General features: G+C 37.4%; 1 protein-coding gene across 1 annotated transcript; it reads left to right on the top strand.

The window, feature by feature from the left end:
- The first annotated feature begins 643 nt into the window (after positions 1 to 643).
- Positions 644 to 23926, top strand: LOC139149413 (bile acid-CoA:amino acid N-acyltransferase-like). The gene is made up of 10 exons (XM_070721161.1): positions 644 to 1174; positions 2406 to 2654; positions 3094 to 3384; positions 10250 to 10413; positions 11166 to 11282; positions 15886 to 15974; positions 16825 to 16924; positions 17149 to 17229; positions 17661 to 17814; positions 23434 to 23926. The coding sequence occupies exons 2-10, from the start codon at positions 2432 to 2434 to the stop codon at positions 23565 to 23567; spliced, it is 1353 nt and encodes a 450-aa protein (XP_070577262.1). The 5' UTR covers positions 644 to 1174; positions 2406 to 2431; the 3' UTR covers positions 23568 to 23926.
- The last annotated feature ends 309 nt before the right edge of the window (positions 23927 to 24235 follow it).

Here is a 24235-nt window from a genome sequence, read left to right as displayed (position 1 = left end):
TACCAAACAACTAATCTTGTATTTTTATATCCAATTTATAGAGCTAGATAGCAGCAACTATATTACTTCAAAAATGTGCATGTCTTCGACACAGCATCTCTTTTTATGGTGGGTATACTTTGGAAGAACACAAGCCCTCCCCCTTGATAATTCTGTTTCGACCTCAAGTTTTGTATTGTCATATGCATCTTGAAATATTAAACAACATCAATCAATCTGACTTCAAAAATGTCCATATGACTTCAGCTGCGTCCCTCAACTTTTGGTAGGTTTATTTTTGAAACACAATGGCCACCCCCTTGTTTATTCTGTCTGGAGCCCTATTCTTGTATTTTCATATCCCTTCATGTATTTAAAAGGAGCGCTTAGTATGGCTTGTGATTGAATCCCTTTAAGGTGTAGGTATATTTCATATAAACACTAGGCTTAGCCCCTCCCATTGCTAACTCTGTCTCCTGCCCTTATCTTGTATTTTTATATTCACTTTGACGTATTAAATAGAAGCAAATTGTGTAACTTAAAATGTCCATATGACTTCAAAAGCCGTCCATCATAAGGTAGGTACAGTAATGTCAGTCCTTAGTTTAACCCCTTATCTTAATGCACTTTCTTAGCATCGGGTGATGTTTGAGGTCAGGGACGACCTATTTGTGTACAGGCCAAGTAGGAGTGAATACTCTAAAATATGACATTATTTATGTAATGCTAGAAATATGACCGGGGCGGCATACACTTCTAGTATATAGGACGCCCGGCTGCCTATGTCACACATAACTCAAACACGTACAGCGATCTTATTGAGTGCTGCTCCGCAGAAAGGAAGCTCAACCCGGATGAAATACTAACTTAGTTTAGTGATATCAATATTTAATAATTACGATTATCATTTTTAATAATTACATAACATCATATTTTAGACGATTCACTCCTAGTTCGCCTGTGATACATGTAAGCTTAGTTTATCGGCACCCTCGATGTGTGTGGGACCTTTTGCACTGGCGATCTAGGTTACACGAAGCTGTGGGCCTTTGTCGATGGTCGACTGGTAGCTATAATATCTGACAGGCAAGACTGACATTGAAAATTATACCTTCTGTTCAGAGCAGACTGTAGTTAAACCTGTGTCCTATTGTACCGCTAGATACGTGCTACATCCAGCGCAGCTGCAGTGACCGTAAGTATATAACTCTGCACACGTATCGACTGAACAGAGACGCCCCTATAGGCCTATTTATGGCAGAAAAGGGTTCTGTCCGACCTTGAGGTGAGCTCCGTGGTCCAACACCAGTTTGTTCGCATGTAAGTCAGGGGGCTGAGCAAAAATAACGCTACACGGATATAATGACAAAGTGCATAATTTACTACAGAGGTTCGCATTTATGTGTAGATGAAAATTAGATATTGCTCCGAAAATTTGGGCCACCGGAAAGGCTCGATGACGTCATAAATTCAAGATGGTCGCTGTTATATTGCTTAGAACTGTTTAAATACGGTTAATTTTAGGCAGTTTACAATATCTTTTTGAATAAACCCTGTAGAAAATTTGGTACTTTTGTCATCCCAGTAACGATCTTGCTGTTTTTGTTGCTATGACTCGTATATACGTGCTGTACACATGATCCTCGATACGACAGGTGCTTGGAATTGCCAACTTGAATGTGGTATACGCAGCAAGAATGGCGTTACTCTACCTACACTGAACACTCCATACGCCTGTGCCCGACAGGGTCACTCACGGGGTAACGTGACACAATGAAGTTGGATCACTTTGTATTTGCATTTGTCATACCACAAAAAGTGGCCGAAATGGTTTTCCAGAATATATTTACCTTCCTTTCCCGTTGAAACTACCCAAACTACCCAACGTAAGCGCAAACGCCCTCAATTAACAGATCGAGAAATCCGGAATCAGCAACTTTGGTTTATGTCCTGAAAAATGTTTCTGAGGACATACACGCGTTTGTTTACATGAGGCCGATCTATAACTATAGAATCAAAGGTCACCGAGCCATTCTCAATACCGTGTGGCAATATATGTAGCCACTTTCGAATTTGCTCTTCTTTACTTTTATGTCAACATAGTGGCCTCATATGGAACTTCATTAAGCCACGGCAAAATGTCATGTGACAAAAATTGAAATGGTGACAAACCGACCCGGAGCTTTAGTATCTTAGTCATAGCCATGTATTAAAATATTTGGAAAAGATGACATATCCACAGATATTTCATTTCACCCAATTTGTACGTTTCTGAAGAATTGAGAACGATTTCGATTTTATATGATATGTCATTTGGAAATAATATTTAGTGTTTGGTTTGCCTTATCAGTGTAATTGGACGTTATATGATTCAGATACATAAATATGAGTTGCATTCTGCATTCTCCCTTTTTATCTCACAATAGAAAATTTATAGAAGTTGTTGATCATCATGGCAATGGTTAAGAAAGCAGAAAACAGGGAACCATTGACCCCATCACCTATCATCACAGTGACACCAGCAAGGGCAATGGTAGACGAGACTGTGCAGGTTTTTGCTTCACACATGTTGCCAAGACAATCAGTCACACTCTACGCATATTTATTATCGGAGAAGCAGACTAAGTGGGAATCCTGGGGTCACTACATCACCGATGATGATGGTAATGTCAGAGGTATGGTTGAGCAATGTTTTCATTTTATTCCATTAAAAGGCAGAAAATAACCCATCTTCTTGCGCAATATTCTCAGTATCATACATGCTATACCTGTATTGCCATTCCCCAATTGTTTATGAATCCGTATTTTAACACGTTTAATTTGAACAATAAAGAAAGCAACACGTCTGTTGTGCGCCCATCTTTTAAACAAAACCATTTCTCCCGATTGGAAACATACCTGAACTCAATTTTCTGCACTTTATTTGCTGTATCTGAAGGTATGCAGCTAGCTTTAGATTGTTGCACCAAAGTATTAATTCTTCCAGAGTCGGCTATTCAATTCAAAATACATAATGATCATAATTGTTCATTAAAGATGTCTTTATAAGTACTATAAGGGTATACGGGCATGTTTATCATACATATGTACCTATGACTTTGATGTCTATTTCAGTGGCATGTCAAAGGTCACAAGGTGGTACATACTTAGGATTTGAACCAATGGGTTTGTTCTGGAGTATGAATCCAGCGCCAGGTTCACAGAAGGGTAGTCGTCTATGCAGGCTTGATGTCATGAAACCGGTTGTTGTCCACATCCAAGTGTTCAGAGGTCACCTGAATGAAAAGTTTGATATCGCTTCAGCAATTGCCATGACAACCATTGAACGATGGTACATCCAACCCGGAGTGACCAGAATTCCCATAACAGAAGGTGACATCCGGGGCACTTTGTTCATTCCAAATGGTAAGTTGTGTCTTGATATCACACAGCTGTTTCTTTATAGTTCCTTTAACTTGTTCAAAAACTGAAACTCCCGCTTTAAATTTTCCTTGTATCTTGAGAATGAAGATACTCTTAGGAGGCTTATTCTATCAGCTTGGTGTTAATTTACGATGCATTCTGAGGATTTATTGCTACCACCTGTTGAGTAGCTGTTGCGTTTACATCGATGTCTTATAATAACAGATAGAAATTTTTTACAGTTTTTCAGATTTTGAGATTTTAATTTTTAAAAGTATAGCATGCATAGAGGCTAAAGAGAAGGCTGATAGTGTGGCGCTGTCTGTATCTAGCATTCAATTTTCGATTTTCCTCAGTGTTTATTCAATACATAGATTGTTGATAACAGAAAAATTATATTTTTGCGCTGAAAAAGTGAACGCTCTTATCTCAAGGATGTAATTGGAATTATTCAGCTCTTACAACGGTAGCCAACTTGAATTTGAGCACATTGCATACTGTAATAGAACTTGGGTTACCAAACCTGATTGGATTTTTGGTGATCTAAACGTGATTATAAATTGTTACGTGCAGAGAAAACGAACAAAAGGGTGAACTCAGCAGTTAACGTTTAAACAAAATTTATTACGAAAAAAAACTAATTGCTAAGTCAGGGATAGAGTACAAGCTTTAAAGTGTACAGACTACTTATCTCAGCTGGGACGGCAAAGCTCCAGTCTCAGAGTTGTAACAGTCAGTTGAATGAATGAACAGTCCTTGCAGGCTTGCAGCTGCACAAAGTCCACAGTATAAATCCAGCGTTGACAGTGAAGGTCTTGAAAAGTCTTGAGAATGACTACTGCTGGAGTTTATAGTAACACACAAGAGACACGATCCCAAAAGTCTGACTGGAAGCTGAGCGCGTCCCTTTTATAAAGGCATATAAGAACAATCTAGAACTTTTATTGACATGCTAATTACAGTTCTAATTATCTCCCTTACACAACTAATCAACTTTCCAGAACATTCCAAACATGACTAATTGAATTCAAGGTTGTGAGGTCATCAAGGGCAGTGACCTTGAGAATGTTCTAGACTAATTGAACTCAGGTCATGATGAGTGTGGGGGAAATGACCTACATAACACACCCCCTCTTCAAAAAAAGAAAATTTTTCAAAGAAAAATCTTTCTTTTACAAATGTAATCTTGAAAAGGATTTAAGTACTCAAATTTTGTTTTACTCTAAAGTAAAATTTCTTGAAAGTGAACAACAATAAACTCTAAATACGAGAGAGACAGTCTGCAATTAAATTGTCTCTGCCTTTGATATGTCTAATGTCAAGATTAAACTCCTGTAACATTAAACTCCATCTTAGCAATCTCTGATTTTTGCCTTAATTTCTGCAGAAAAACAAGAGGGTTGTGATCAATATAAACCACTATTGGCCGATTTGAAGAAGTAACATAAACTTCAAAATGCTGTAAAGCTAATATCAAAGATAAACACTCTTTTTCAATTGTAGAGTAGTTTCTCTGGGATTTGTTAAATTTGCGTGAAAAATAGCAAACAGGATGATCTACACCATGACTATCCTCTTGCAATAAAACAGCACCAGCAGCCGTATCACTAGCATCTACAGCTAATTTGAATGGCAAAGTGAAATCTGGTGCAGACAACACTGGGCACTTTGCAGTATGGCTTTAAGTGTATCAAATGCCTGTTGGCATTGCTCTGACCAAACAAACTTTACTTTCTTTTTAAGTAAGTTAGTCAAAGGCTCAGTAATTGTGGAGAAATTTGGACAGAATTTTCTGTAGTAACCAGCCATACCGAGAAAGCGCATCAGTTGTCGTTTGCAGTTTGGTATGGGAAAACTTGAAATGGCACTGATTTTGGCATCAACAGGTTTTACCTCACCCTGTCCTACAGTATGTCCGAGGTAAGTTACCCTTGCCCATACCAAACTCAGATTTGGCAAGGTTGACAGTCAACATTGCTTTACTCAGTCTCTCAAAGAACTTCCGCATGAGCTTGATGTGTTCCTCCCAGGTGTCACTATACAGAATGACCGTCGTCAACGTAAGCTGCACACCCGTCTAGCCCGGATATGACGTCGTTGATCATCCGTTGGAACGTTGCCGGAGAGTTCTTCATTCCAAATGGCATCACCTTGTACTGGAACAATCCGTCTGGTGTAACAAAGGCGGATATTTCACGAGCACGATCCGTCAGAGGGACTTGCCAAAATCCCTTCAGTAGGTCAAATTTCGTCACATACTTGGCTTTTCCCACTCGGTCGATGCAGTCATCAATCCTCGGGATTGGGAAAGTGTCTGTCTTTGTTAAAGTGTTGACCTTCCTAAAGTCCGTGCACATACGATAACTGTGATCTGATTTGGGAACAAGTATGCACGGCGAACTCCAGTTACTTTTACTGGGTTCAATAAAGTCATTGTCCAGCAGGTATTTGACTTCTTCCTGGAGATATTTTGCTTTTGTTGGATTCAGTCTGTATGGATGTTGTTTTACAGGCTTACTGTCCCCAACATCAACGTCGTGATAGATGACGTTTGTCCTCGTTGGAACATCTTGAAACAGGTGTTTATATTCATGGAGCAGTTCTTTCACCTGTTGTTGTTGTTCTGGCTGGAGGTGTGCCAACTTTGTAGACTCCAGCTTCTCCAGGATTTCTGAGTTCTGAAGCTTGACCGAGCCCAGCTTTGAGTTTAGAGTATTTTCACTCAAGTCAGTTTCAGTATCACTATCTTCATAATGGCCGAACTGACGTACTGACAGGCTGAGTTATAGTAGGATTATCCCTATCCAAATATGGCTTAAGCATATTTATGTGACATAGCTGCTTTTGTTTTCGCCTGTCAGGTGTTATTATGATGTAATTTAAATCACTCAATTTCTTATCGATTAGATATGGCCCAAAGTAACGAGCATGGAGTGGTTTGCCAGGAATTGGAAGTAGAACAAGAACTTTTTGACCTGGTTCAAACTTCCGTTTTGAGGTGTTTTTATCATATTTGGTTTTCATTGACTGCTGAGATGACTCAAGATTTTCTCTGGCTAATTCACATGCTTTAGAGAGTTTTGTACGAAAATCTGACACATATTGCAAAATATTCAGACAATCATCATCGTCTGATAGGAATTTCTCTTTAACGAGCTTAAGTGGGCCACGGACTGTATGTCCAAATACAAGCTCAAATGGGCTAAAACCAAGAGACTCTTGAATTGACTCTCTAACAGCAAAGAGCAGAAAATGAATTCCTTCATCCCACTGCTTCTCTGTGTCAAAACAGTAGGTCCTAATCATGTTTTTCAAAGTTTGATGAAATCGCTCAAGAGCACCCTGACTTTCTGGATGATAGGCGGATGACCTATACTGTTTAATGCCTAGCTGATCCATTACTTGTTGAAAAATACCAGACATAAAGTTGGAGCCTTGATCGGACTGGACACATTTAGGGAGGCCAAATAAAGTGAAAAATTTGACTAAAGCTCTCACTATAGTCTTTGTCTTTATATTTCTCAGTGGTATGGCTTCTGGGAACCGAGTTGATGTACACATAATTGTCACATGTACTCATTTCCTGATCTTGTTTTTGGTAGGGGCCCAACACAGTCTATTAGTATCCTACTAAATGGTTCTTGAAATGCAGGAATTGGCTGTAAGGGGCCTTTGGAATGGTCTGATTTGGCTTTCCTACCATTTGACATGTGTGACAAGTTTTACAGAAATGTGCTACATCCTGCCTGAGATTAGGCCAATAAAAGTGACTGAGAATTTTATGATAAGTTTTCCTGACTCCTAAGTGACCAGCCCAGGGCGTTTCATGGGCCAGGCGCAATATTTCAGCACGGTAGGGCTTTGGAACCACAATTTGATGTTTTATAGCCCAATCGTCATCAACCAAAACATCTGGAGGTCTCCATTTACGCATGAGAATACCAGATTTTGTATAATAGGAAACAGAGCTATCTGAAGTTTTACCTTCATCATCTACCCTGTCAAACAAAGACAAAATATCTGGGTCTTTGTGTTGTTCTGCAATGAGATTTGATCTAGAAAATGTCTGACTTTGGTCAGCAGAAGTTTTACTGGAAGTTTCAAATCCACGAGGGATAACGGAATGATCCGTGTCAAACACCTGACTGAGAAAGGTGTCATTTAAGTCAACATCTGTGACATTATTTTTGAGAGTATTTTGATTCTCGGAAGTTTTCTTTGACATGGCTCGAGTAATGGCACATGAAGGAAATAATCGGGTATCTCTTGTTCAATTGGCTCTGGATCCTGATCTAAACTAGGATTATCAGTCACAAGTGGATTAGTAATGACCTTGTCCCCAGCAAGGTCGTTTCCAAGAAGAAGGTGAATCCCTTCAAAGGCAAAAAAGGCCTAATACCTAAAGCCACAGGTCCAGAAACAAAGTCCGAAGACAAATAGACATTATGGAGAGGAACAGGAATGTAGTCATTACAATCTACCCCCTTAATAAGAACTTTAGAACCTGAAAATGACTTTTCAGAAAACGGCAGGGTATCTGCCAACAAAAGAGACTGGGAAGCCCCGGTATCTCTTAAAATTTTGACAGGGGTAGCGGAAGAGAAATCACTAGAAAGTGATATAAAACCATTATGAATAAATGGCTCGAAAATACCCATAATGCTATCTTGAGAAGAATTGACCTTGACCTCATTAATTGGGGATGAGAGGGGTTTAACCTCAGAAAATGTGTTGCACACATTATTAGACTCTAATTGAGTTGATGAAGAAATAAAGCCGGTGGGCTTAGATCCACTTTGACCACTCTGACCTTCACGTTTTCTTTTCAATTTGAAACACTCTGACATTAAATGGCCGTCTTTCTTACAATAATTACAAGAAAGTGTACCAAACTGTTTGTCAGAAGGAGATTGAGACTTGGGATCTGATGATGTGGGAGTGTTACTTGAACTTTGTGAACTGTTGTCATTTGATTTTCTACTGTCCTTTGAAAAATTCTTGGATGAAAAGGAGGAGTTAAATTTACCTGCATTGTTTCTGTAGGAAAAGGACTGGGATGGTTTGCTGAGAAATGAAGATTTGTGGGTCAATGAATAATCATCGGCCAAACGTGCAGCGACCTCCAATGTATCTGCCTTTTGTTCATTGATAAATGTCTTGATGTCACTCCGGATGCACCTTTTAAATTCCTCAATCAAAACAAGCTGTCGTAATTTGTCATAATTCTGACTGACCTTTTCAGAAGAACACCAGCGATCAAACAGTTGTTCTTTTGTTCGAGCAAATTCAACATAAGTTTGATCCTTCACCTTCTCACAATCCCTAAATTTCTGACGGTAAGCTTCAGGCACCAACTCATAGCCCTTGAGAATTAATTCCTTCACAGAATCATAATTTGAAGCCTGCTCTACTGACAACTGAATGTAAATTTCTCTGGCTTTACCCACCAAAGCACTCTGCAAAAGCATAGACCAGGACTCCTTAGGCCATTCAGACTCTGAGCAATTTTCTCAAAATGAAGGAAATATTTATCAACATCCTTTTCTTGGAAAGGGGAACTAACCTGAAATGCTTAGTGATGTCAAACTTGTCTGAAGGGAAGAATTTTCCTGATTGTCCAAGCTCTAAACGTCTCATTTCTAACTGTAGTCGATGTTCTTCCAATTCTCTCTCCTTTTCTCTCTGTCTTTCTTCCATTTGTAATTCTTTGTCTTTCATTTGTAATTCTTTGTCTTTCATTTGTAATTTTTCCTGCCTTTCCCTTTCTTCCATTTGCAATTTTTCCTTTTCTAATTCCAATTTCTTAAGCTCCAAATCTGCCTGTATTTCTAATTCTAATTTTTGAGTTCGAAGGAAGACTCAGGCTCATAATCTTTTAAGGCAGACTCTTCAAAATGGCCAGAATTAACTAAATGTTTTGCAATCTTGAATTGAATTTCTCGCTTGCGCATAGATCTTTTGACATCTACTTTAAGGAAATTGCCAGTGCTATGAGGTTGTCTTTTCTGAGGGAATTAAATGTGTCCTGATCAAGGTCATCCATAAATTCGTCTGGCTTGAATTCCGCCATGATTGAATTTCGCTGAGTTCACAGTATACAGTAGTTTTGAAAGGCTGTCAAAATGTTTCAAACGGCTCAAATATTCGTCTCCCGGACGAGCCCCCAATTTGTTACGTGCAGAGAAAACGAACAAAAGGGTGAACTCAGCAGTTAACGTTTAAACAAAATTTATTACGAAAAAAAACTAATTGCTAAGTCAGGGATAGAGTACAAGCTTTAAAAGTGTACAGACTACTTATCTCAGCTGGGACGGCAAAGCTCCAGTCTCAGAGTTGTAACAGTCAGTTGAATGAATGAACAGTCCTTGCAGGCTTGCAGCTGCACAAAGTCCACAGTATAAATCCAGCGTTGACAGTGAAGGTCTTGAAAAGTCTTGAGAATGACTACTGCTGGAGTTTATAGTAACACACAAGAGACACGATCCCAAAAGTCTGACTGGAAGCTGAGCGCGTCCCTTTTATAAAGGCATATAAGAACAATCTAGAACTTTTATTGACATGCTAATTACTGTTCTAAAATTATCTCCCTTACACAACTAATCAACTTTCCAGAACATTCCAAACATGACTAATTGAATTCAAGGTTGTGAGGTCATCAAGGGCAGTGACCTTGGGAATGTTCTAGACTAATTGAACTCAGGTCATGATGAGTGTGGGGGAAATGACCTACATAACAATAAATTGAACCTCTAATAGAGCATGATGATTGTTTGAGAGCCCAGGATGACGAATGAAATGTAACGGTTTAAATTATAAAACCTACAAGATCACATGGGTAAAGATCTAAATTCTTTTTGACTTCATCGAGGATCTGGTCCTTTCCCTCTCGTCATCGATTTATGGGGAGGTGGAGGGGGCATCATTGAGTACAAGAGCTCCCTGCTTGCATCGCATGGCTTTGCTGCTGCAGTCTTGGAATATATTGGCCGTCCAGATCTTCCAATAAAAGGTGCTGATACTCACTACTTTGAGGTAAGTTTCAGTAAATGACGTTTGTTCTGTTTGGCACTACTGATGAAATGTTTAGAGTGTTTACATTGTCGACCATGCTTACCGATTCAAAAGATCAAGTTAATCAAGTCATCACTGACATTTTCGATGACCAATACTCGAATATTTACCCAAGGTAGGACCTCCCATTCAGTGCCTGTACCACAAGAAAATGTCATGATTTCAAGAATAAAGAGAAATTACAAAGCATTCTGGAAAAGAGGCTCCGGAAAAGACACTTTTTCTCTTAATCTTTATTAAAATTGTTTTCAAAGTTACGTTTGACTTCATTTGTTGTATTGTTTATTTTTTCGACTTGCTGTAAACCTTTTATCAATTTTTCTCTGAGCTGGTTCTCGCAATAAAGATGTAATTATTATTAATACACCGTCAAAGCCGATGAAAAAACTTGACATTGTCAAACTTTCGGAAAGTTGAGGTGGTAGCCAACGGTTTCTGACATTACTGCTTACCCCACAACAAACACGACTTAAAAGAGTGGCAAACTTGAACAGACTTATGAAATATGACATTGAACTGGTCCAATTACTAGGTACAGGTAAAAAAGTAGCTCTCCCATTTGCTTGTTTTCATAGCCAATCAGCTGTCAGAATATAGACACCAAGTTTTCACTGCTACTTTGACTACATGTAAGCAACATGTACAAATTTACAAATGGGCACATGGTTTATTTTATAAGTGAATAATTTGTACCATTTTGGTTGCCATCGTAGGAAGCCTGTGATTTCCTTTGTCGTCGTCCAGACATTGATTCCGATAACATTGGATTTATAGGCACCTCACATGGAGCATCCGTTGGTTTGCAGATTGCTTCAGAATCCACTATTAGGGTATGTACCATCATCGACATTGTCGTGCAAGATGTTATGCGATTAAACAGTGTGTAACAGAAGCGCTTTCATTCCACTCTCTCTCTCAAACCTTGCCATAGAATAACGTCGTTCCAAATCTTTCGGAAGATAAGGATTTAAAACAACACTACATTACTTCATGACTAGCCAGCATATGCTTTGTTCAGATTTTAGTTCTGTAGTGTATATAGAATAGAGAGTCATCATGATGCTATCCGATTAGGGAGCTTTAAATTTTTTATGATGGGGTGGGCTACAGAAAGTTGAGGGTGGTCCATTCTGTAGTGTATCATCTCCTTCTATTTCCAAAATGTGTCCCTTCCTCTTTTCCGATTAAAAATGACCCTCCCTGCTCCAAAATTTAAAAGTTTAGAATGCGTTTATGACCTTGATAGAGAAGCTGACCTTTTTAACCTGGATTCACTATGTTGAACTTGTCGTCCACGTCAACAAATTTGTGGAAAACTCGATTATTTGTGTGTTGTAGCGACTGCGAATTCAGTTTCCATTTTGGTACCAAGAATGATGCTAACTGAGTTTGACTAATCGAAGTTGACATGTTGTTAGGAGTTAACAGCTTCATGAAGTGTAATGTATGTAAACATTCAAAGAAGAGATATTTTTGTATGGCAGTGGTAAACACACGTATTGAAGTGAGATACTTGATGTCGATTGGTTAATGGTTCCAAAGTTTAGCACTTGCGAATGAAATAGCAAACTGTCACGCAGAAGAAATAGATTTGGAGTGGATAAATTTGGACCAAGCTTAAACCTTGTATCTTTGTTTTGATCCACTGTCTGAAAATAATCGTTCAGGGAAGCGTGTCATGGCATAAATCGAAAATAAAAATACAAACACCTTATTTATGAAGTTTATAAATATCCAGCAGACCTAATTCTATAAATAAACGATAAGACGGTTTTCTGAAACCAGAATATAACAGACAAGGAGAAACACAGTGTTGCTCTTTGTCTGTGTGAATATGTAATACAGCGTACAAACATCATTTTCAACCGTTGATTTATACACAGCTACCACACTTCTATAATACTGTAAACAACAAACAGAGAATTTTACAATCATCATAAAACTGGCTAAGGGACGGGTAAGTTTCTTCGACGTGGGGTGGTGGATTATTTTTTGCCGATGTCAAAAAGTGGCTGATCCTTCCATTCCAACTTTGGAAAACAGGGTGACCCCACCTATTCCAAATTTCGAAAACAGGGTGACCCCCAGCGCGCGACAAAGGTAAGATAAACAGTTTAACGCAAATAATATATATATATATATATATATATATATATATATATATATATATATATATATATATATATATATATATATAATATATATATATGTATATGAGTCATTCCACAGTAAAGTGCAACCACTTTGTGACAATAAGGTCAAAAATTAAATTTATTAATCTGAATCTAAAAGTTGAGTGGGTGGACAGTACTACAGGTGTGTCATCTAAAAATATTTTTTTAAGATAAATAATTTCTTTGTTTAAGAAGGAGGGCAAATTGTCGCGGCAACAGTAACGCGTGTAACATGGACAGACATGACATTGTATTGTATTTGATCACATGTATCCCATTATCATCCCTGTGCCAAGTTTGAAAGAAACCCATTAGTCTACAAGAACTAGAAACACACTTCAGAAGATGTTTTAATCTTAATATTATCAGAAGAGGAGGATATCTGATGCAACGTTATGGCAACTGGCAACGTATGTAACATATACAGACACTGGATTGGCTTTATACACAAATTGTGTGTGTTCCATTCTGAATAAATGTACTTGATTGATTTATATATGTATATGTCATGACGAAGTTAAATACCTCAGAATTATGATGTGAATTGTTATAAATTGGCTCTGTGGATAACCATATAGACAACAGAGGGAAGACCTCTGTATTGTCTATGGGATAGCGTATGTAACATTGGACAGACATCATCAGTTCTGTCCAATTCGTTCATAAACGATATGGGCATCTAAGGTGCATCAATAGTTGTAAAGAAAGCTTTCAGTAACTTTCTGATACAGATAGAATTGTCACACTAAAAAACAAATTAACATTATTCTATCCAGTATTTAATTAAACTACAATTACTTCCACGCGTGTAACACCGGTAATGCGTGTAACAAAGAGGACACACATCCTGCCATTCAGGTGCTCTCTGTAATGGTGGCCATCAGTTTATATTCAATTGCGCCATAAAACATGAACTTTAGGGCACCCTCAAATGACAAAATTTCAGCAATGTATACCAAAAGAATTTTCTTTAAATCTTGATTTTGGAAATGAGTTAACACGTGTAACATGTGGACACACTCCTTCCAGAAATATTTTTAACTGCAAGAGAACCCAAGCTTCAATAAAGACAGAATAAAGAATGTTACATAGTGGAAGATTTCATTGTTAGTCAAATGTATGAGTGGTTTGTTGCAGCTTACAGCCTTCACTATATTTATTGTTCTCATATTATCAATTCGCATAGAGTTGGACAGACATTGTTACACGCGTTAGCAATATTTTTGGGCATAATATTTGGCCCTTTCCCTAGTGCTTTTTTTCTAAGAATAAATTTAGTTCGTAATTGCTTATAATACATTACTACTTTGCATTTGAAATCAATTCAAATGGTATAAATATTGTAAATATCCCTTCCTAATGTTACAGGGGTACAAAATGTCACAAAATGGTGAGTAAATAGAGGCCATATTTACAAAGATAAAAATCTATAATTTTTGTTGAGCTGGACATACAGCTTTAATATTATTTTTTATATATGTTCATATGTAGTACTTACTAAAAATAATATCATTCTGTGTGAATGCTGTTATCATTGAAAAAGCTAGAGCTCCAAAATTGGGAATGTCAAATGTTGCGCTTTACTGTGGAAAGACTCATATGTATATGTATATTTTAAACATTCAATAATTCTCTATTCTAACGAAATTGTCGTCATATCAGTTGCAAGATAGGAATTTCAAAGTGTTAATGTTTTGAATGAGCTGTGAATGTATTCCACACTTTCTATGCATAAGCAGATGTCCAGAACTGTTGTACATAGGATTTGAATCATTAATATCAAAGAGAGAAAAGTAGTAAATCGAAAACTTTGATCGATGTTTAGACTTGCCAGCCATCCAATTACATCTCCTGAGGAGCCATAGAGAGCTTTTTTTACAAGATTTTGGCAAATCTGATATTTGCAGTGGCTGAGAGGACCCCTTCTTTTAACTTTGAAACCATGTTTGATATTTTTAAGTAATGCGCCAGAAAGCTAGCCAAAAATATTAAACATACAAATATCTCTGTCACATATATGTTTGATTATTATAGTTACATGCCCGAAGGGCCTGCCGAAAAACGCATCTAAGTGATGAAATTTGTGGTTGGCACAATGTATATTCAGGCAAGTATGAGCCCCTATCGAAATTCAAAAACACACTGCCTCCCCATCGCAATTATGACTTTCAAAAACATGGTGACCCCCACATCACCAAAGTCAAAAAAATGATGACCCCCATGAATCCACCATCCTCCCCGGCTGAAGAAACTGACCAGTCCCTAAAGTAAAATATAAACCTCCCCTCAGGGCATAGCTTGTCCCCATTTTCTTCGGCCTACCCTCATAATACCTGAAAGTTCCCTTGCAGTTCAAAATTTCATATTACTGTAATCCTTTAAATGATAGTTGCAAGTTTGCAACTTGTCGTATCTTATTGACAAAATAGTACTCTGTTACCTTTAGTACCGTAATTTGGAACTCAGAAATACCTGCATTGGCTAAACTAGTGCGAAAACAAAACAATTGTACTTATTTACGCCAGCTGATCGCAGTGTTCTATACTTAAAGTAAGCCATGATTGCAATCAGTGCTTTCTTCTTCTTGATATGTATTGGATGGCTCGCAGTAGTTTAGATCGTAAAGCCGATGTGGATTGACACACAGGTCCAAGACCGGGTGCTCGGTTATAATTGTGGGCACATGTGTGTTCTCAATTTGCTTATTATTTCAATCGTCTGCATCTCTCTCTCTCTCTCTCTCTCTCTCTCTCTCTCTCTCTCTCTCTCTCTCTCTCTCTCTCTCTCTCTCTCACCCAACAAGCACATAGATATAACTACCGGCTAAGGCATAGACATATAAACATATCCATCGTCTAACCCAATTTTATACATGCCTCGAAGTGAGTGCAAATCAGTTCATTGATTTGAATACGAGCATCCGGGGAGTTAGCGAGCCTGTTAACGATGTACGGACCGGTTTCCATCGTTACCGTTTCGGTGAAGCCAACAGAAAAAACAAGTAGTCGGTTACGGCTAGATATAAAATATAAACGCGCGCACTGCTATTTTGACCTTCGTTAAAATCCCTTTGTTGCTGGTCGATAATGGTAAAATTGTTCGAGAATACATTGCATGTAACTATATATCATTTAGCATCAACTGTGAAGAGACATGAAATGAAAATATTATTGCGTGAATACAAGAGTTTTTTGCCCTCGCAGCTCCACAAACCCATGTATTAAGGCAATAATATATAATGTTCTGGTTATATCACCAGCTTAATTGTGCAGTATTCACAAATGGTGTCTCCACACGACCAAAAACAACACTGACCAGGGCAATTATGGCGGTGAACATTCCTCCTGGGTAAGCAAAAGTTGACGAGTCATGCCAGTTACACTCAAACTCAGGAAAGGTCTTTTCGAACATGCACTTTTTACTGAAACGAACATAGAATTTACCAACAAGTACATGGAATATACAAATACATATCAACTTTTGCTGTAGTATGTTGAACTTGGCGTTCTTCTTCTAATTGTTGTGATATGGCACATTGACAGGCATCTTAAATTAACCTTTGATTTTGGGCCAGCAATGCTAGATTCAAAGTAGATTAAAGTAGGGAGCCGACTGGCGTTTAAATGTTGGCATTTTTCTCTTTGGCACAAAGTTTGAACCATTCCTTACAAGTAACTTCAAATGCAGCATATTATAGCAAACATTTGTGACTGGCTAAGTAATTAATGAACAAAATGATATCTTTTATCGACCATCGTAAGAAAGTTGATAGAAAAAATTTTAGTCCGCGGTATTGTAAATGAAAGACACATTGTCTCAAGATAAACTTCAAATCAAGCAGTGCATCACTAATATTTGAAACAATTTTTCAATATGACTTCGCTCGTCAAGCCTTTGACTCAGAGACATTTTCAAGAAGCTTGTAATATTACAAGTCTAAGAGCATTTTCTTCCACCTTCAAATACATGTCAATGGAATGATTACATGGTGGACTTCTGATAGGTGGTTAGTCTTTTATCGGTTTGCAACTCCTAACCAACAGTGTCTACTTACCTAGAAAACAACGTAGCGGTAACCGAGGGCACAGAGATTGTACCACATGCAGGATAGGTCAGAGTATTATTAATTGTTGAATTGATGTTGCTTTTCCTCATTGAAAACGTCTCAACTTTAACACTGATCTATTTTGGCTTTCAGTCTTCTATGTAAGAAAGATGAAGATGGTAATTTCCTCACATGTGATATCTCAAATTATCATCGAATTCTCAAAGAAGAGGGTGAGCAGGCATTCATCCGGGTGTGTTCACAATTCTACAGCTTTTATCCTTGATACAATAAAATCGATTATGGTAGTCGTCATTTCAACCTCAAGAATTCCGATCATCATCTACAATACGTCAAAATTGCTGTCAGTCAGAATACGTTCAAAGACGATCTGAAACCGTTCAGATTAATACTGGAAAATAACATGATATATTCACGAATTTTAAAACTAGTGATACTTCTTTTTTGACCATACAGGTGGAAAACTTAAGCTGTCCGTCATTATTTTTGATATCAGGTGATGATCTATGCGTTGATTCGGAGGGACATTTCAAGCAGGTGAGAATATTTTTTGAATGGATAAGTGAAAGAATATCTGTAATTAAACCTATTTATTGACACATATACAATATACTATGACAAACATTTACATGAAAATGTGTGCAATAAAGTCCAGCATATGTGCCAATAAACAGTCTGTGATAGGGCACATTGGTGTATTGCAGTTCTTCTAAGAAAGTGTCCAATAGTACTGTTCCATGTCAAACAGGGGGCATATTCTGTTCATATTAGTTTCAAACAGTGTGTTAATCGGTGTGGTTTACCACTGATAAAGAATAGCTTATCTGTTTTAGCCATCTTTAATTGCTGAATTGAGAGAATAGACCATTCTTCAAATTTCATCACTTTACCCATGAATGTAAAAGTCCCAAAGGACGAATATTTCTTAGTAACTGCATCCTGAATCTGTTTTCTTATATCTTCAACAGATATACAAAAAGCTAAAAGATGTTGGCAAGGAGCATTTGGCTGAAGTCCTCCGTTATCCACAGACAGGTCACCTGTTGGAGCCTCCCTATGCACCATTGTGTACCTTAGGATATGCAAAACCTACTCGAGCTCTGACGCATGACGCCTCCGACGGTAAGTGCAGGATGACTTATATAGATGACATATAACTTATAGACCGCTCAACTGTCAACCATACAGAGCTTATCAAAAAGGCCATTCTCTGTTGTGTCGATCGTCAGGTTTTGTCCGCCGACTTCTTGGACGTTTTGAATTCCTTCTTTCAAACAGCCGTTTCAATTGTTTTAATGATGGGTACACATGACGATAAAATGTCCTACCTCAGATTTTTGTCCAAATTCACGTAAAGTTTGGAATACAACCCTTTTTCTTTAAAAATCGTCTCTTAAAAGGACAAAGTCGCTCATTTATCTTTTTTCATGAATCTTGTATATCAGTAGTTTGTGTTGTTCGATTTCTTTAAAAATGCTGAAATTCTTGTCAATTGTGCACAACATCAACTTCGCTTGCAGCAAGAAAAGATTAAACAGTCGGTAAAACATTTTACAGTGTGTGCCAAAAAAAATTAAGTTCAATAAATCAAGTGTACAACCATGCATGGCTGAACATAGCATATTACATAAAGTTTGGACATCATGCAAACATCTGTGAAGGAATCTTACTTGGCCATGACCTTCATGTAAATAAGATTAGCAGTTTCCTACCGTGGACGAAACGACAATTTTCCGCACTTTTTGAAATTTCTCTCTACTATTTAAAATTTCTCTCTACTGTTTGAAATTTCTCTCTACTGTTTGAACATTTTTTCTGACCTTTGAAGACCACAAGGTCAAGGTATCGGATTTTATCGATAGAGTGTTCAAATGTGAATTTGAACGTTGGTGCAGGGTATTGCACTGAGTCTCCTCGACAAATGTTTGAAGTTCACGTTCTGTCCCTGAGTAAACCATAGCAATGTCATCTCTGAAACGTTTATGGAAAGCTCGAAGTAATTTTGATGACAGTGAAGATTAAAAATAATTTTCTCCGTTTCCTGGAATGTGATGTCAGCTTTTTCTGGTGTGGCCAGTAAGCCCATGCTGCATCCAAAGATTTGTTTGTAGTATTCTCCGTTTAATTCAAATATGTTGTGTTTCAGAATAAGCAACAGTAAAGTTTTCAAGTACCTTATTAGTGGCTTTTTGATATCGTATATGTTGCTTGGTACAATTTTAGCGTCTAGCGCTATGGTTATTGCGTTTATGGCTTCATTTTGTGACATGTTTGTGTGCATAGATATCGCCGTGCATCTAGTTTTCTGCATTTTTTATTGATTTAGCTTGTTAATGAAGTCTTTTGTGTCCTTGTTGGTTGCCGTTGGACGATTGGTTTTATAAAACAGTCTACAAACTTCGAGATTTGGTTTGTAGAGCAGGAGCAGCTACTAATAATCGGGCGTCCGACAAACGACTTGAATGTTCCTTCCGGTGGAATTCAAATGATAGAGATTTTAAACAGTAGAGTGAAATTCCAAACACTAGAGAGACATTTCAAACCGTAGAGAGATATTTTAAACAGTAGAGAGAAATTTCAAACAGTACAGAGAAATTTTAAACAGTGCGAAGAATTGTCGTTTTCGTCCACGGTAGTTTCCCTTACATTGTGACGATGTTTATTAGGTGTCCGTGGGGGACATACGTTTGGTCATGTCTGTGCGTTCGTCCGTCCGTCCATCCGTTCACGCAGATATCTCAGCAATGCCTGGGGTTATTTCATTCAAACTTGGTACAAGGATTACTCCCCATGTCACACATATGCAAGTTGATTTGTTTTGTGATCCGATCCAATATGGGGGTACGGCCAATTTGTTTCGTGTATTTGTGCGTACGTTCGAGCAAATTTCTCTGTGATGCTGGAAGAAATTTCATTCAGACTTAATACATGGATTACTCGCTGATCCAAAATGGCCGCATGGTGGCCATTTTGTTTCCTGTATTTCACGATGGTGCGTCCATTGAAGCAAATGTCTTAGCGATGCCAGGAGCCGTTTCATTCAAAGTTGGTACATGGATTATTCCCTATGTCATACATATGCATGTCCTTTTTTTTAATGATCCGATCAAGTATGGCCGTTTTGTTTCCTGTATTTGTTGTCCATCCGCGGGGTGTCAAGGATCCATCCACAGGGGCTCAAGGATGGCCAATTAAGAGGTAATAAAGAATAATGATATGCCCATGCACAGGGGTTCATGAATGCAGACATGCTCAGACAAGCCTTAGCCAATTCTTTTCAAACTTAGTTCAAGAGTAATACATTAAGGCATACGTGTGCACGTACATTTACTTTCGTGTGGCATGCATGATCAGTGCTAATTTGTATAATCAGTGATTAGAGAGCTGTTTCTGGTGCAACTGCACCAAATTAATGAAACTTTGTACAGTTGTTGGTCACACAGAGTTCTAACATCACGCAATGACATATGTCTCTTTTCTGCAATAGACCATGTTCAGAACCGCGCGAGACATTCCGAGATATCGCGAGAATATGTGGTTCGCAGTGGACGTGTTCTCGCAACACAGGACAAACTGCGTAAAACAGGACAAGTCGCTAAGTACGTTAAACACTGCATAAACTATATGAAGTTGCAATCTTTGCTCAGTTCTGCACCTTTTCTAGTTCCATACAAAGTTTGACTTGTATTACCAAGCTGGAAACCTGTTTCTACGAGCATTTATAAAAGTCTCGCGAGATCTCGCAATCAACGGAACATCGTCTATTGATTGCTTATTTACATATTTGATGAATATTTGTAACTAGTGTGATATGTCTAGAAAAACTGTAACAAATTTAATGCAACATGGTAAAAGTCTTCAGCACACAGCCTTACAATAGTGTACAAAGACACTTAGCGGTATCATGTTAATAATTATTATAATTATGACTTTCCTAATTATTGGGTTATCTCCAGAAATATGGTTTTAAATTTTATGAACGCTGGTGCAGATGTTGATCTGTCATTATATTACCATGCGCTGCCCGTCGCATTTTGGTTGGTCAAGCTGAACCACGTGACTGACCACAAATACACAATAATGGTTTGTTTACGTGCCCGTGAATATGAATAATAAGATTAAGAACTAAAAGTATCGTAACTTTAACATCTCAAACATAAATCATAATCAATCGCAAAATAAATTGAGCACTTGTAGGTCAAGTTTGGATCCTTTTTTCTAAAAAACGTCTCCGGATTTGCGCGGGCTCAAAGAAAGCCAAATTAACGGGCTTGGCAAGCCTCGCCCGTTAATTTTTGGCTTTCCTCTCGCCCTTGCCCACAAATAAACGTTAATGGTCAGCGCGTCGCCCGTTATTTCTATGTGAACACATTAAGGAGTATCATGTCAAAAAATTGCTAATTTGCATATTTAATGAACTTTCATAATTAGTGTGACATGTCTAAAACAATAATTTACGCTCCGCTGACCTTCGCAAAAATCAAATCTCTCAACGGGTATCGCTAAGCTGTTGCCGTAAAGAAGCGTGTGGTTTACGACGATGGTCTAAAAATACTACATCAAATTTGATGAAACGTAGTACAGATCTTGTTCTTCCAGAAGTGTAATGGCATGCGAAGATATTCAGTAGCATCGTGTCAATTAATTGTTTATTTGCATATTTAATGATTTTTTGTTATTAGGCTGATATGTCAGGAAATAGTTTCATGAAAATTTGTACAGATGTTGAGCTCACATTGCTTGAACAGTGAATAAAGAAGTTTATCTGTGTCATATTAATAAATTTTTCATATGCATATTAAATGAGCTTTCCTGATTAGAGTGATATTTCAAGATATGCTGCATCAAATTTGATGAAACATGGTATAGATTTGATTTCTGAGTGTCGTTTACCGTGAAAAGACATTAAGAAGTATGTCAGTTAATTGCTAATTTGCATATTTGATGAACATTCATAATTAGTACGTGTCTAGAAATGTTGTATAAAATTTGATGAAATGTGATACGGATGTAAATCTTCAAGTCGTGTGATGACGTGTAAAGATATGTAGCAATATCATGTCAATTAGCTGCTGATTTGCATATTTAATGAATTTTCGTAATTAGGGCTGATATGCCAAGAAATAATTCATCAAATTTCATAAAACTTGCTACAGATGTTGTGTTGTGCTTTAAAAGTGCATAAAACATTTATCAGTGCCATGTCATTAATTGTTTAATTTGCATAGTTAATGAACTTTCCCGATTATTGTGATATGTCCAGAAATACTGCATCAAATTTGATGAAACATAGTACAGAAGCTGATCTTGCAAGTGCTGTAATACAATTCAGCGACACTTAGCAACGTCGTTTAAATTAATTGCTTATTTGCATACATAATGAATTTTTGTTTTGAGGGAGAATGTCCAGAAGCATTGCATCACATGGTATGAAATGTGGTACAGGTGATAATCTGTCAGTGTTATAATAGAATGAAAAATGTTGGCAACATCCTGTCGATTTATTACTACTGGAATCATTTAATGGCCTTTTTGTAATTAGGGTTGCAGTCAAGGTTAGTTTTACGTTTTCACAACCATGAAGCTCATTCTCAGCCATTAAGCCTCATCTTTTTAGCAGTATTTTTAATAACAGACCAAATTAATGAACAGGACTCTATCCTCGCTTTACGAGGACCTGTAATCAAATTACCAATTAACAAGTGGGGACTGTGTCATCAACGATGAATTGTTTGTCATAGAAAAAATTCCATTTTTGTCAAGAGGTTATAGACGAAAACATCTCCTTTCATTCAGCAAAAGGATATGTTTAACAATTTCAATTGCAGTTATGTACCGTCATAATTTTGTAAACAGTGAATTTATGCAAGTATACCATGTTTCCTTGATAACACAAAAAGTCAAAAAGAGCGACTAAACCATCTTATCCGATAGTTTTTCTAATGGATTTTATTTATAAAATGTCTACAAGAGTTGTTATGAATTTTCATGTTCGTATGTTCACAGAATTTTCCCTCCTAAAAAGTCTTCTCTGAAATCGTTGGTCCGGTTTGAAGTTTCAATTGTTTCTTCAGTCTGTTTTTGCTGAAAGCACATTCCGTATTGAAATTGCTAACCTGATACTTAAGTTCCTAGAATTGACCTCATTCAGATTTACTAAAATGATAATTGCATTTCCATATGCAAATTTTCGGGATCAGAGTCCTTATATCATTTCCAGCATAATTTCTCTGGAACCATTTGTTAAATAGATGTTAACTTTGGTATTTAAGTTCAAGGGGATAAGCTGATTCAGATTCGTTGACATTTGAATTCAGGGGCCGGGAGGATTTCTCATTTGGTCAAAAAAAATTTCGTCTATTCATTGGAATTCTGTCATTCATGTTTTCTACTGTAGAAGTCCAAGGTCGCCATTTGAAAAAGGAGGGTAATGGCAAGTTGAAGCGGGAAACGATCAGAGTAATGCTAAAGTTTTCCTTGTTTCATTGCCGCAGAATAGTCCTCTATTGAGAAATTCCCTTTTTGTAGAAACGTTCTATGTACAACTGGCGATGGTTGGATATCGAATGAAGTGGACGTTCTGTCCTTAAACAAATTAGTTACTCGTATCTAATGATCAAGAAAGAAACAACAAATTGATATGCAAAACATTTTGAGTTGAAATACTATAATAGCGTTATTATATTTATGAGGGTGATTTACAGCACTTAATGGTGTTTTGAATTTTTTATGTATTCACAGCTATATACATAAAATATGGCGGATCACCAAAACCTCATGCTGAGGCCCAGGAACACTCATGGAAAGCTATCCTGCAGTTCCTCGATAAACACTTACGGAAAAGGCAACGAATGATCACACCTTCAAGGCTCTGATAAAATGTAAAAGTTATATTCGTGTTTGAAAAATGCCCATCGTTAAAACACTATCAGTATAAGAGGTGTTATATATCATACCGACGTCTTTACTGCAGTGCGACCCGCCATTGGCTTAATATTCACATACATACTGAGAGATTTCATGGCTTTCTCTGTTTGTTGCATCAATAAGTTAGGGTGAAGGTACAAGTATGTTCCATCAGAATCAGTCTTTCATCACATTCCTTTTTGTTGATCACTGTAACCTATATCTAACATCATACCAAAATGACAACAGTCATGTCTAAAGACAGGTTAATATCGTTAACCTTAACAATGCTTTAAAAGAGCATTAATAAAGAATGTTTTCAAAACTATTTTCGAGGATGTTATTACTGAGCCTAGTGCAAGATGCTGATACATGCTAATTTAAATAGAGTTCAGAATACTTTGAGAACATAACTATGCACTGCAAACTCTAAATTGTTACCCTAATCTCAAGTTTTGAAAACAAGAAAGAAAATGTACATGCGCCCATTCTAACTAGATCCCTCGCAAGTTCTAATTGTCAGTCTCTTAATTAAAGTGACAATTGACGACTTTTATAACGTAGCAAGGGATATTTATGGTTAATGGCATAACTGTGGTAAATTTCGTGAAATAGGTTTGGTCATATAAGGATAGCT

This window comes from Ptychodera flava, chromosome 14 (genome assembly GCF_041260155.1).
Source record: "Ptychodera flava strain L36383 chromosome 14, AS_Pfla_20210202, whole genome shotgun sequence".
Taxonomy (NCBI): domain Eukaryota; kingdom Metazoa; phylum Hemichordata; class Enteropneusta; family Ptychoderidae; genus Ptychodera; species Ptychodera flava.
The sequence above is the reverse complement of the archived record's forward strand: the minus strand, read 5'-3'. Positions and strand labels throughout refer to the sequence as shown.